This window comes from Myotis nattereri (assembly GCF_964212035.1).
Source record: "Myotis nattereri genome assembly, chromosome: 3".
Lineage (NCBI taxonomy): Eukaryota > Metazoa > Chordata > Mammalia > Chiroptera > Vespertilionidae > Myotis > Myotis nattereri.
Genome location: NC_138077.1, coordinates 60,386,133 through 60,400,605, shown reverse-complemented (window position 1 = coordinate 60,400,605; position 14,473 = coordinate 60,386,133). Strand labels below are relative to the sequence as shown.

Below are 14,473 nucleotides of genomic sequence, written 5' to 3'. Positions count from 1 at the left end.
TCTTTCAAGCCAAGGCATCCTAATGTGCTCCAAAACTTAAACAAATTACTTTCCCAAAAGAGAGAATGGACAACAATATGAACTTAAAATATTAAGACTGGTGTTAGCCAGCATGCTCAGTGGTGACAGCATAGAGCATTGAGCATCGACTGAAGGATCGCAGGTTTGATTCTGATCAAGGGCATGTACCCCCGTTGAAGGCTCGATCCTTGGCCCATTGGGGTGCATAAAGGAGGCAACCAATGTGTCTCTCTCACACTGAGGTTTCTCTGTCTCTATCCCTCCCTTCCACTTGCTCTAAAAAAATCAATGGAATATCCTTTGATGATTAACAAAAATAAATAAATAAATAAATAAATAAAATATCTAGACTGAAGGCTTGTCTAGTTCTTGCCTTTAAGAAAGTTAAAAATAAAAAACAGAACCTTAAGTGATATGATAATGGCTACCATCCTCATTCCAAATTGGTAAAGGGTTATTTTTTACTTCCATGTACTGATTTTGAAGATCTCATTGGATGACATCAGTATTTGCTTTCTCCTTACAACAAATACCCAAGAGTTCCCAGAATGACACAATGTAAGAAATTTATATTACAAGATTTGTTTATTCTACATGCTTTAATATAAATAAGTAAGTAAGTAAGTAAATGTGTGACGATGTAAGGAACACAGAAAGAAACACACCTAAAGATTTTTAACCAGGGAATTTCCTTTTTTTTTTTTTTTTTTAATAAATTATACTTTTACCATTTATGAAAGTTCATTAAAGAACTCTCCAAATTATTAAATCATCTTCATTCTTCAGAATTATTCATTCACAGAGCAGACCACCTACAGAAAAAGATTTATTTTAGAAAGTCAAATTTCAAACATCATGCCAGACCTATGGAGTTAGGAAACTCAGCTAAGTACTGTTAACCAACTACCACAATTATTCTAAACCAGTCATGGAATAAAAGGTCCACATTTTAAAATTCTAGTTTTGCCTAACTAAAAACATCACTGAAACTGTTCAATCCATCACAGTTTAATCTTCACAAGTCTTTGTTGATGTAAAACTACATATTTTCTCAAAAATATCTTCCCCAAAAAGCTAAGGCAGTTTATTTTCACAGATACTCAAACCCCTCCTTGCTGATTCAAGTATGTTTGGCAAAGATGTACAAAGCGAAAGGCAGAAGTTCAGCTCTACATACAAGGCACTTCCTGTGGAAAGTTACTCACTTCATCCCAAGGGCAAAATAAGGGTAACCCTTTTGAAATCCATTTGTAAAGATCAAAAGGGGAGAGTAATAGAGGAGAGGGTTGTAGATCTAGTCAGGCAGTACCAGGCCTCTCTCCAGACAGCTCTCACCCACCTCCACTCCTACCCCCAATCCTTATCCCAGAAGACAGAGAACAATGCTAAAAAGGTAACTACGTAATCTGGGCTAGCCAAATCTTCAAGTCCAAGGCAAGTGCTTCCCTCAGCTCGCTAGTCCCTGTATTTGGTTTAGAAAAGATAAGCCTCATCAACAATAAAAATATCTAAACCATCAATTTTCAAAAGGCTCAAAGGAAAAATACAGTTAAGGGAAAGGCCTGAGCAGGAAAGAAAATCAAAAATGAAGCTACTCAACATTCAAGAGATAGCAGTCCATAGCAAACACTGTTACCTCATTTGCTACTGACTGAATATCATATATGGAAACCTCTTGGTTATATCTTTGGGTGTAAAGTTCTTGACAGAAGAGATCCTGTTCTTCTCATCTTAGCATTTTTTTAGGGTCTTAAGCAATAAATATCTATTGAATAAATAAGTGTTTGAATAGCAGAAATAACCCTTTTCCTGGATTTTCTCAGGATCATATTCTCATACATTATTAGCTGCATGTATGTATGAAATCAGCATATTTTAAGTATATTTCAACCTACTATTAAGTTTAGTTAAACTTAATAAATACTGATTATCACAACCACTAAATGGTAGTCCTCTAATTTCTTTCAATGATTTTAGCCCCCTAAATGAGTTCTCCCGGTTCCTTCTGAATCCTAATGGCAGAAAGATACTAGCTATTTCCTGTTCACATTTTTTTTAGCAGGTTCTAGGTTCCTCTAGTTCCTCTTTCAGTAAAAGAAGCAGTCATAAGACAGAAGGAAGTGTTGAGAATCACCACCATCACACACCTAATTTTTCTTAAGAGTAGTTTTCAAGTCTCAGCTTTTACTACTATTAAATCTCCATAGTTTTATTTAGAATTATCCCTTCAGCTTAAGCCACTGGTTGTTAAAGAGGGACACACTTGAAAATTATCTAGGTAGGAGTTTCTGAACTAACAGGTGCAGATCGGGGACCAAGCTTGTGAGTTTAGGAAAATATGCCTCAGCAGGTGATTATAAATTACACCTTTGGTTGAATGCAGCCTACTTTTATATTAAGTTCCAACCTACGTTAAGGTGGGGCTTAAGATACAATTAAGACCTACCTTATTTAGGATATAACATTAATACCTACTAAGGTTTTTGAATTTGTAATGTTTATACTCATTACTGGGAAGACCTAAGTTTGCAAAAATATTTTTCCCTTGAAGCTAGCCTCAGAAAAATGTGGTCTAACTGTCTGAGAGGTATGAATTCAGTTAAGTTAATCTTTTAAGAGTGCAGACAGCAGTGCTGGATTTTACCCTACAGCCAATGACCTGGTTATATACCTATGCATTTCAACAATAGGTCTAATTAGTATTCATTATCAAGTTTTCAGATTATAAATCAAGACTATGCGCAATCCTAAAAGTGAATATGTTGGCAATAAAGCCCCATTAAGTGCAAGGAGTAAAGTGTAAAGTGCCCTACCTAGTGGTTCAGTTGGTTGAAGTGACATCCTGTATACCAAAAAGGTTGCGATGAAAAAATAGCCTCAAGTGAGGATTAAAAAAAAGACCTAGACTCTAATTTTAATTCCACCATCTATCCACTCAACTTCAGCAAGCATTTTTGACTTCACTGTTCCTCCATTTCCCCAGGGGGGTTAGGGAAATCGGACACCTGTCCCTCTTCCAAAATTCTTCGAAGGGCCCTATGTGGATTCAGATTGCTCTTCTAACCAGATTTCAAAAATACATTATTAGGTCATATATTCAACAGACCCCAACTGAAGGTTTGCTAGCCACAACTCCCAAGATATGGGGAATTCCTTTCTGGTTTCTATTTGACAAGTTTACAAAGCTTATTCACACATATATCATTTAATCATCACAACGACTATAAAGTCGTTTGGTCATGTATTATTATCTCTGCTTTACAGATGAGAAAACTGAAGTTCAGAAAGTTAAGGACTTGCCCAAGACCATGCAACCAGTTAAACACCAGATCTTCTAAGTCCAAAGCTCTTGCATTTTCTTTTATAGACAAACTAGTGGCCCGGTGCACGAAATTCATGCATGGGGGGTGTCCCTCAGCCCTGCCTGCGCCCTCTCCAATCTGGGACCCCTCGGGGGATGTCCAACTACCTAAACCAGCAGTTGGATATCCCTCTCACAATCCAGGACCACTGGCTCCTAACCACTCACATGCCTGCCTAATTCATCACGCCCAACTGCCCCTCCCACCGGCTTCTCACTCCCAACTGCTGCCTCCTGCCAGCCTGATTGCCCCCAACTGCCCCCCACTGCAGGCCTGCTCGTCCCCAACTATCTCCCCAAAAGACCTAATCACCCCCAACTGCCCTCTCCTCCTGGCCTAATTGCCCCTAACCGCCTCTGCCTTGGCCCTGCCACCGTGGCTTTGTCTGGAAGGTCTCCTGGTCTAATTAGCATATTACTCTTTTATTAGTATAGACTAGGGTCCCAGTTCACGCATTCGTGCACCTTTAAAGGAACTGTGGGCCACAACACAAGGCTGTGGTGGGCACAGGGGCGGGTCTCGGCCTATCTTCCACGCCCCTGCCTGTCCCCTCCTGCCACAGCCCCCGTCCCTTGTCTGCTGGCAGCCCTGCTCCCACGTGCTGAAAGCGCTGGCCCCTGCTCGCACCCACTGATGGTGCGGAGTGATTGGGGCCTGATGGCACAGAGCGATTGGGGCTGGCGCCATCATCAGGGTGCGAGCAGAAGCTGCTGCCCCATTGCCCTTCAGGAGCTGGGGGAGGTGGAGAAACCCTCAGGGTGATCAGGGCCAGCAGCCACCGCTTGCACACGCTGATGTCACCAAACAATTGGGACTGGTGCCAGTTGCTGGCAGTGGTTTCGAGCGGGGCCAGCGCCAGCAGTGGGTGCAAGAGGCGGCTGCCAGTTCTTATCATGCCTCAGGAGTAGGGGGAGGTGGATAAGCCCTGAGGGGTGATTGGGGCTGACCACGCTGGGTGCTGGCAGCGGGTGCAAGCAGGACCAGCGCTGGCAGCAGGTGTGAGCGCCAGGTGGGACTGCAGCACGGGAGCAAAGAATTTTCAGTAACCACCAGAGGCTCGCCCCAATGACAGCAACTAGTGTCCCGCCTTGGTCTGGTGCCCCCCGCTCACCTGCTCCACCATCCCACTGTGGCCGACGCCCGCCACATTGCGCGTGTGCCCCCTGGTGGTCAGTGCACATGATAGCAACTGGTTGTTCTGCTGTTCGGTCTAGTTGCATATTAGGGATACACACACACACACACACACACACACACACACAGGAATCACTCAAACTCTGTCCCAATAACATAAGAAAACTGGTATCTCCTGGTCCTTGTGAATATATGCTACTTGTAACAATTGTACTACCTCTGTGATTTATATGAAGTCCAAGAAAAGCTTTTGGTGCTCCTAAAATTAGCATTTTCTAAAATCACCCTTTTTATAAAGGCAGGTTCAGCCCTAGCCAACAGCTTACATAACTAAGAAGAGAGTTAGATTATGAACAAGTGTGGAGGAGAAACTGTTCCATGATGTGAGCACCATCTGTCCCGCAAGCTGCATCTGGGCCAGAACAGAGGTTGTTTTCTGCAAAGTCCCCTTATAGATGTCTGATCTTAATTGATGTTCATTCTGACATAAACCAGGACCCCTCCCTGACCTCCCTCTACGTGTGGGTTTCTGCAACAGGTTGTTGTCCTGACCTGGTAATATTCACACACTCGTGCCTGTACCTATGCCTCCATTTACCCTATATGCTTTCCTGGCGCCTGTCAGGAGTATAGGGATCTATTTCATCTTTAAGCTGCCCAAGACAGGCCTTGTATGTAAGTTTCCCTTAATAAACTCTATTAATTGCCAAACTGGATTGGCCAGCCTCTTCGTTTGGTATTTCCCTGCCCTGCACTTAGGGAGGTGTATTTTCAGTCTCAGGACTCTCCTCTGGATGTGTGTATACTAACAACAAAAAAGCCATGTACAAGTGTTGAGATTCCATGTCTTTAAAAAGAATCAATAGGTATATTTATACTTTTTAAGAACACAACCCCCATTCAAATCTACTTATTTTACAAAACAGTTCACCATGACCATCTAATCTAAAAGCCACTTTAGTATTTCATATATACACAGAGTAGATATACCATATTTAAATAAAAAAACTTACTATGGTTCTCTTTTTATCAATAAAAAGTAAAGTCCAGCCCTGGCCAGTGTTACTTTCAGTGGTTAGAGTGTCAGCCCAAGCTTGGAAAGATCTTGGGTTTGATTCCCAGTCAAGGGCATGTTCCTGGGTTGCAGGCTCAATCCCCAGTCCCAGTTGGGGAATGTATGGGAGGCAACCAATCAATGTGTCTGTCTCTCCCCATCCCTCCCTTCCTCCTTTCTACTCTCTCTCTCTTAAAAAAAAAAAAAAAAAAATATATATATATATATATATATATATATATATATATATATATATATTTTTTTTTTATTTTTTTTTAAATCCTTGGGTTAGGATTAACAAACAAAACAAAAAGTAAAGTCCAAAGAGGATGTAGCTGAAATAAAACATATTAAGCTAGACATCAGGAGAACCAAAATTAAGCCTGAGCACTTTCAGCCTACAATGTTTTCCACTATACAGTGATACTTCTTATCAACTTGGGACAAGTTCCTTATCCTCCTTTTTATAGCTCAATGAGGAACACTGGCCATATGTGAAATTCCAAAGAGGGAGGAAAGAGGTGAAAGGGAAAGAAGCCAGGCTCTCTATTACTGTTATATTGGTATGGGCTGAGGCATTATCTCTCAGCCATTATTAAATTAAAAGTGGTGGTGTGATGTGGAAAGCCAAAGGCAGAGGGAGTCTGCCTGGAGACAGGTTCCAGTTCTGATCCTGCTAACCCATCTCAGGAATCATTTCATATTTATAGGATTTAATTTCATTTATTTATTCATTTAATAACAATCTCTAATGAACACCTACTATGTTTTAGATCCTGAGAATGTGACAGTGAAACAGAAAATTCCTACTCTCTCAGAGATCATATTCTAGTTGGAGTAAAACAAAGCAGATGATAAATAACTACATAATATGCAGGCAATGGTGTTAAGAATAAAGTAGACACTAGCCACATGTGCTTATTAGATAAAACTAAAAATACAGTTCCTCAGTTTTAGTACTCACATTTCAAGGGTTCAACAGTCACATATGGCTAGTGGCTACTATACTGGAGAGTGCAAGTGCAGGACGCTTTCATTATCACAGAAAGTTTCTTGGACGGGGCTGGGATACAGCGATGGGGGAGGGATGTTATTTTACTTATTTATAAATATATTTTTATTGATTTCAGGGAGGGAGAGATAGAAACATCAATGATGAGAGAGAATCACTGATCAGCTGCCTCCTGCACACCCCCTACTGGGAATCAAGCCCACAACTGGGGCATGTGCCCTGACTGGGAATCGAACCCATGATCTGCTGGTTCATAGGTCAACGCTCAACCACTGAGCCTGCCAACCAGGTAAGGGATGCTATTTTAGCTGGAATGTTGAGGGAAAGCCTCTTCAACAAGGAGGTATTTGAACAGATCTGAATGAAGTGAGGGAGTGAGTCAAGTTGCTACCTGAAGAGCTTCCAAATGAAAGAAAAATCATTTATTAAGGTCCCCTTCAGCATTAAAATTTAGATTCAAAGTTCTTCAAAAAATGGTCTGAGTTTTAACCAGTTAACTGTCACGCATCCAAAATGAAAACCATCCCCACACGCCACGATATTTTGAATTGAATTTAAAAAATCAATTTGCAATGAATATTATAAAAATAAATATATTACAATTCTGGTGTTCTTGAATATTTTCAGCTGAAAATTTTCAGGAAAAATGATTTTAAAGTTGGTCAGGGCTGCCACTTAGAGAAAACATTTTTTTTTTTTATAGACACACATGGCGTGTGGGGAAGGTCTGCCGCTTGCGTATATAGACGCTTATGGCATACAATGGGTTAGTTATTAGAATAAAGCACAGTACAAAAGAGAAACAGAAAATATTTCATTTTTGTTTTGCAGAAAGCAATACTTCATGTGTTGCCTACTCTCTGTTTAAAAGCACTTATTAAAGACTCACAACATTAGAAACAAGAAATAGAATGTTTTCCCTTTAGTTCCTTTAAGCACAACTAAATATTATGAAATTCCTAAGCCATGATTCCTGGTAAAGCCCTTTCTTAAAAGCTAAATTCTTCCCTTCCCAAATCCACCCAATACCTCTCAATTTATTAGTGTCATTTACTCCCTACATTAGAAACTGAGAAGTTATTTTTTAGTGCTATTTCTACATGTTAGATTAACCAGGTAAACTACCTTTCAGATAAAATGTTGCCCAATGACTGCAAAATCTGTAGAGCAATAGAGAAATTTGAAGCAATGAGCCTATGCATTACCTTCCCCATCAGAGAGTATCATGCTCACCATTTCATATCTTAAATCCCAGGGCTCTCATGCATTCCTTGTGGGCCTCAATTAGGTGTCCACAGTGCTCTTCTCCTTTCTCAATAATGCTACAAAACAAAATGTACTTGTTATCTAACAAAGTAGCCATTAAGCATATTAGCAGTAAGCAAGCATGCATAATAGTGACGTGGAGTGAGGCAGAACACAGTCTGATGGAATGTAGCTGGAGTTCAAAAAAAAAATGTTCTTCTGATTGGTCTAATAATCCAATAGGCTTGAGACATTAGCAAGAGAAAATAATCAAATGTAATACATACAGAGGTATTGGGAACCCTGCATCCATAAGAGCCAGAGACTCCACTCGCAGGAGCAGTTGAGACAGAAAGGGAACATGGGTACGAAGACATCCTGAGCTAGGGAGGAGGCAAGGTGCCCTGGGGGCTTTAAAAGGTCACTGCAGGATTGTAAAAGCAGATACTTAATACTTATAAGTTTGTCCTGCCCCATAAATAGGTCAAAAGAAGTTATTTCTGATCATCTCTTATAGGCAAGGCCCCTAATTCAAGTCCTTCTAGGAAGTTAAGGGGGAAGGGGAGTGTGTGGGGGGAGGCAGATCCTCTTGAGGCCACAGCTAACATGGCCTTCAGCTCAAAACAACCTGCAAATCACAGAAGCATATCTTGGGGTGACTTGTTTTGAACGCCCCGTTTCAATTCTCCCTCCACAATATTATTTGCAAAGTACTAAGGATTAACAAAAAAGCACTGGGCTCCTACAGCTCTTATTGACCTCATTATGCCACTTATATTTTCTTTGCCTTCATGTAAGGACAAAAAAGGGGCTGAAGGGAAGTGTACATTCACATCTGAAAATTCCTAATAAGAGTTGTTCCACAAGAGAGGCTGCATAAAATGAAAACGACCAAAGCTTTTGTAGAATGATGGTAATCTAGAGGTACTCTCCTGAACACTACAATGTCTCCTAACAGTTATAAACTGACTTAAATGATCTACCTGAGGGGGGGCGGGGGAGGGACGCTTTAGTACTGTTAAGAAATGTACCGTGTCCTACTATGTCTAAAATTTGGTAGGCATTACCAGAAAATTATTACTCTTTGGTTTTGCTCAATTTTTTATAATAGTCCGTAGCAATTACTGGCATGTCTCCATTAACTTAAAGCTCCTTTAAATCAAGTAGCAAATTTACCCACTTCGACATCTTCCGACCTAAAGTTATGCTCAAAAACCCTTCCTGGGGGAAAATGAGTGAACGGAGGTCGGGTCAATCCGACCTCTCTCCTAAGCCTTCACCCGTGTCCCACCCGAGCTGCGAGCTCAGACAACAGCACAGTCCACCGCGACGCCTACGGGGCCCAAATAACCCCAAACAGAGCCGCTCCGCCAAGCGAGGGCCAGGACCCGCCCCAGGAGGCGCAGGGGGCAACGCCGCCGGAAGGAGGCGCAGGGCCCCCCGGCCGCCCCGCCCCGGGCCGCGCACTGACCACGCATCGCGCGCCTTCTTGGTCTCTGGACAGGCGCAGCAGGGCTTCAGCGGTTTCTTCTCCTGCGTCTCAGAAGGGGCAGGGCTTGCGGCCGCCAGACCCGGCATCTTGCAAGATGAAAGCAGCTATTAGGTACAGGGACTCTCAACGCTCCCAACCTCCGCAAACGCCGATTCGCTCGCAGTCACTTCCGGCATCCGGTCCAGAAAGACCGGAAGTCCTGCCTCTCTCAGACGGTTGGGCGCGGGAGGAGGATCAAAAGGACGCATGCGCAGAAGTGACTAAATGACGTCACCGAAACGCCTCTTTGACGCAGGCGCAGAGAGGCGAGGTGAAAGGGCGCGCAGAGTTTACAATTCACAAAGGTCAAGAATGAGGAAATCAGACATCGCTCAAGCCCTCCACCTACCGCGAATGTCGAGAACTGAAGCCGTAGGAAGTGAAACGTCTTGTCCCTGATAAACGAGAGAGCACACTATTGAAAGCCGGCCCCCTTGGAGTTAGAGCTTAGTTCTCTGTGTTTCAGGATGGGCACTGCCTTCTTCCTGACCCTCTCCCCTGTTTCATTGACCTAGTTAAAGACGAGTGACAAAGACACTGAACAACGACATTCCACAGTATTGAAAAAAATTTTCCCTAGCACCCATACCTCACCCCATACACTTTAAATCCGCAGTTAATTGATGTCTATAGCTCCCTCCTACTAATTTGATTTCAGTATGAATTGTTCAATCAGGACAAGTACAGTATATTGTTTAATAAAATTGCAAAATGCCTTCCTTTGACATTTCTTGAATTCAGGTAGATAGGTAAACTGTTGTCCTACGTTATTTGCAATACAATGTGCACACCTATTTTTTTTTACTGAGAATTATTGGGCAAAGGGACTGAACTATTTTTTAAAGCAGGACTTTGTGGCATTATTCAAATAACTACCTGATGATAGATATTTGGGGTAATCAAAATTTCAATATCACCTAACTAAAGTTTGTTTCTGTATTTCTGAGATTTAGTTCAGGGAACCCAGGTGGTCAGGTGCTGAATGGAATTAGGTTCTATATTCGTATTTTCCAAGTTACTAAAACCATTCCCATTTTGTCCTCTAAAAACTTCTAATAAGCATGATTTTTGCTTCATTATGGGATTAGTATGTTTAATAATATAAAACATTGCTCTTATGTCCTCCTAAATGTACCTTTATCTACATTATCAGTTCTTTCAACTAGGTGTTCACTCCTGTTGTTTAGTATCTTGCCACTCAAATGGTGTTTCTTGAACTATCAACATCAACATCTCTTGGAAATATAATATACAATAGCACAGTTCAACAAATCATTAGGGAAAAGAAAGCTAATTGGAAAAAATTAAACACCACATCAAAAGGAGGGGCACTGGATGCATTAAAGGTCCACATGTGAGAGGTGAAACTAAGAAATTGATAGACGATAGTGGAAGAGATGATCTTTACACCCAGGAGGAAGGAACAACCTATTTGAAAAACACAAATTGCAAGTAAATAAATTGATAAAGTTAATTGCATCAAAATAAAAAAGGAAGCCATTACAGTGACTGGTCTAACCAAAATCTAAATCTATAAATGCCTCCAGGTTACAAAATCAAACTCATTTCTCTGAAATGTGTTAATTAAAGTGAAAGAATCTAGCATTTTTCCAGTCTTTCCTCTAAGATTCCTATATTTTAGGATGACCAATGAGTTGGTGAGAGAAAGTTCTTTTTATAAAAGAATCCCAGGGAATAAAGAAAATGATTGAAAGTGTTAGAATAACTGTTCTAGGATGAAAGAACCTAAGAGGCATACCAAAATGCAATGCGAAGACTTATCTTTTGATCAGAACAAACCAACCTTTAAATGACATCTTGGACACAACCAGGGAAATTTGAATAGGAACTGAGTATTAGATGATATGACGGAATTATTAATTTTGTTAGATTGGTGGTTAAGTTTTTTTAAAAAAATCCGTATCAGTTTGAGATGCAGATTAATTTAAGGGTAAAATAATGTCTGGGTTTTGTTTTTAAATACTCAAGCAAAAAGAGGGGAGAGAATAGATGAAATGAGGTTGGCAAAATGTTGGTAATTGTTGATTCCTGGTGATAGGTACATGAGGGGTCATTATTAAAAGTGGATTCACATTTGCCTATGTTAAAAAAATTTCCCCTAACAAATAGTTTCAAAAAGCAGAGGAAGTGCCTACAGTACGTGATCTCTGTTGATTTAATGCCCAGGGGTCAGTAAATGGCAGCAGCGTGCGGTTGAACAGTCACAACAGTACGGAGCCCTCGGACGCTGTGGCCCTGGGACCAGAGCTCCAAGCGCCAAGGCTCTGCGTTCAGGAGCTGGATCCCTCAGCTCGCAGAAGGGGCCCCGCGAAAAGGGGATGTCCGAAATGAGAGACAGCCACTCTAGAAGGTTCTGAAATTTCCCAGGGATTTCCGAAGGAGGTTACAAATGCTGCTGTATTTGAGCAGCAGCCTTTTCCGCAGCCTCGGGCCCTGCAGCGTTGAACTGAATAATACAGGACACACCGTTACATTTGAATTTGAGGTAAGCTCGAGGATCCACCTCGGGAATGTAGTGGCAAGTAAGGTGGGCCCCGCCCTCCCCTCCCCTCCCCTCCCCTCCCCTCCCCTCCCCTCCCCTCCCCTCCCCTCCCCTCCCCTCCCCTCCCCTCCCCTCCCCTCCCCTCCCCATTCCGGCCACTTCCACGTCCTTTCTACCCCTCCGCCCTCTGCGCTCCCTCCAAGGCGGATTGCTCATTCTCACCCCACTTCTCTCCCACGCCAGCACCCCCGACCCCGTCCCTCTTGAGCCCCGCCCCTTATTCTAGCCCCGCCTCCTCTGCTCCTCGCCCCGCCCCTCACCCTCCAGTTCCAGCCGAGGTTACCATAGCTACGGTGCACACAGCCGCTCGGCGTACCTATTTGGACCCCTGCTGGCCGGAGGGGCGAGGAGGCGCCATGAGCCAAACCATGACCATCGTGGAGCCCCAGGCCAAGCAGCAGGGGTCTCAAACCCGGTGCGAGGTGAATTCGGGGGCCAAGGGCCACGTCTCCTGCAGCCGAACGTATGATTACCTGTACGGTAAGGGTGCCCCAGACCTCCCTCCTGAGTTGTGGACGCGGTGGGTCCTAAGACGGGGGGACGGGCGAACGAAAGAGGAAAGACGAGCCTAAGGACAAACCCCTGGCCCGCGGTTGTCCTTTGTGGGGTGGGGGCAGCCCCGATCCCTCCAGGGCTCCTCGGAAGCCGTCCATGCGCTCTGCGTCCCCCAGCGCGGCGCGGCGCCGCCCTACTCTTCGCCATCCTCTCTTCCTGATAATTTGCACAGCCTTAAGCGATCATCCTGGGAGTTTTAGTATCAAGGAAAGTATGCAATGATTTGCAGGCTTGGAGAGTCTCTCAACAGCCCCGCACTCAAACTGCATAAAATGCCCAACAAGGACCTTTCCGTTGCCATTCTCTGGACACCTCCAAATCTGGCATTCTCGGTAAAGTGACAGTTTATCTCCCCATAGTTTTTAGTTTTCTCTTTTTCTTTAAACTTATTCTTATCCAATAAAGTGTTGCTTATACACTAGGGCCACGGTGTCCTTTTGGGCCACTAAAGCCCCAATTTATTGTGATGCCCTGATTATCCATTTACGTTCTGTCTCTTATACTGGACCTTAAGTCCCGTTGCGTTCTCTAAGTTCTTGTTCTAGAGCAGTGGTTCTCAACCTTCCTAATGCCGCGACCCTTTAATACAGTTCCTCATGTTGTGGTGACCCCCAATTTCATTGTTACAAATTGAACATAATTAAAGCATAGTGATTAATCACAAAAACAATATGTAATTATATATGTGTTTTCCGATGGTCTTAGGCGACCCCTGTGAAAGGGTCATTCGACCGACCCCCAAAGGGGTCGCGACCCACAAGTTGAGAACCGCTGCTCTAGACATATTTGTAGTCAATTCAGTACCTATTCCAGTGCTGGTACATATGCTAGGTGCCTCATAAATGTTTATTAAATTATTGAATTTACTATTTTACAAAACTTATCATATTTAAGCATGACTTTTTCCAATTTTACCTCAGTAGTCCCAGGCTCTTCACCTGAACCTTGTATTACTTTTAACCATATCATATATCCTCTGGGATTCCCAGGGTCTCCTTTGGATGGGAATCCTATAGAATACCCATTTCCTATAGGGTCTGTGTAATGAAACCTGCTCGTGATTTCATCTTGTAAAATAAATCTAGTAAACTCCTCTAAACACATCACCACGTTTGTTTCAAAGGTAATTTGAAACTAGGGAAGACATCTTCCTTCAGCAAAGACAGGCAAAGAATTTATTCAGCTCCTTCTTTCTTTTATCCCTAAAAGTAATTCCTCCTCCTACCCCCACCCCAGAGAGATTGCTAAAAGTTTCCACGTCCACTCAGAATAGGTTAAATCAAACTTTGGATTGTTCTAATAAAGCAGGCATCCTGACAGCTATTCATGGACAGGAAGCATAACATAGCCAGGGCAGGGACGTCAGGACTAAGGTGCTGAGGCCTCCTGCTCAATATCTTAGATCTTATGGTCTTTCACCCTGGTAGGGTTAGCAGGTTTAGCAAATATAAGAGTGGACATTGCCCTGGTTGGGCAGCTCAGTTGGTTGGAGCATTGTCCAATACACCAACCAGCTGTGGGTTCAATTCCCAGTCAGGGCACATACCTAGGTTGCTGATTCAATTCCTGGTCGGGGGTGTACGTGAGGTAACCGATTGATGTTTCTCTATCACATCAAGGTCTCTCTCTCTCTCTCTCTCTCTCTCTCTCTCTCTCTCTCTCTCTCTCCCCCCTTCCTTCCTCTCTCTCTAAAAAACCAATCAAAACATATCCTTAGGTGAAGAGAAAAAAAATAATATAGGACACACTGTTACATTTGAATTTGAGGCAAATAATGTATACTATTTTGGTTTACATTTTTAGTTCCATGCAATACTTGGGATATCCTATATAATAAGACCCTAAAATGCAAATCAATTGAATGGCAGAACGACTGGCAAGGATGACCAGGGGAATGACTGGCCGCTATGATGCGCACTGACCACCAGGGGGCAGATGCTCAACACTGGAGCTGCCCCATGGTGGTCAGTGCGCTCCCACAAGGGGAGCACGGCTC

At 42.9% G+C, this 14,473-nt stretch overlaps 2 protein-coding genes across 4 annotated transcripts in view; one reads left to right on the top strand and one right to left on the bottom strand.

Annotated features, from left to right (window-relative positions):
• Window positions 1-694: 694 nt before the first annotated feature.
• On the bottom strand, window positions 695-9,595 carry COX17 (cytochrome c oxidase copper chaperone COX17). The gene is made up of 3 exons (XM_081086894.1): window positions 9,300-9,595; window positions 7,817-7,905; window positions 695-833 (listed from the first exon to the last, which is right to left on the bottom strand). The coding sequence occupies exons 1-2, from the start codon at window positions 9,404-9,406 to the stop codon at window positions 7,821-7,823; spliced, it is 192 nt and encodes a 63-aa protein (XP_080943020.1). The 5' UTR covers window positions 9,407-9,595; the 3' UTR covers window positions 695-833; window positions 7,817-7,820.
• Window positions 9,596-12,199: 2,604 nt separating this feature from the next.
• CFAP91 (cilia and flagella associated protein 91) overlaps window positions 12,200-14,473 on the top strand; it is a 75,953-nt gene continuing 73,679 nt past the window's right edge. For all 3 annotated transcript variants that reach the window (XM_081086892.1, XM_081086890.1, XM_081086891.1), the window contains exon 1: window positions 12,200-12,402. In XM_081086892.1, coding sequence (XP_080943018.1) covers window positions 12,279-12,402 — 124 coding nt within the window. In that variant the 5' untranslated portion in view covers window positions 12,200-12,278. The remainder of the gene's footprint in view (window positions 12,403-14,473) is intronic.

Coding starts and splice junctions, on each gene's coding strand:
- COX17 (XM_081086894.1), bottom strand. CDS start 9,406: ATGCCGGGTCTGGCGGCCGCAAGCCCTGCCCCTTCTGAGACGCAGGAG. Junction 7,906..9,299: donor AAGAAGGCGCGCGATGCGTG/GTCAGTGCGCGG, acceptor TTTGTTTTGTAG/CATTATTGAGAAAGGAGAAG.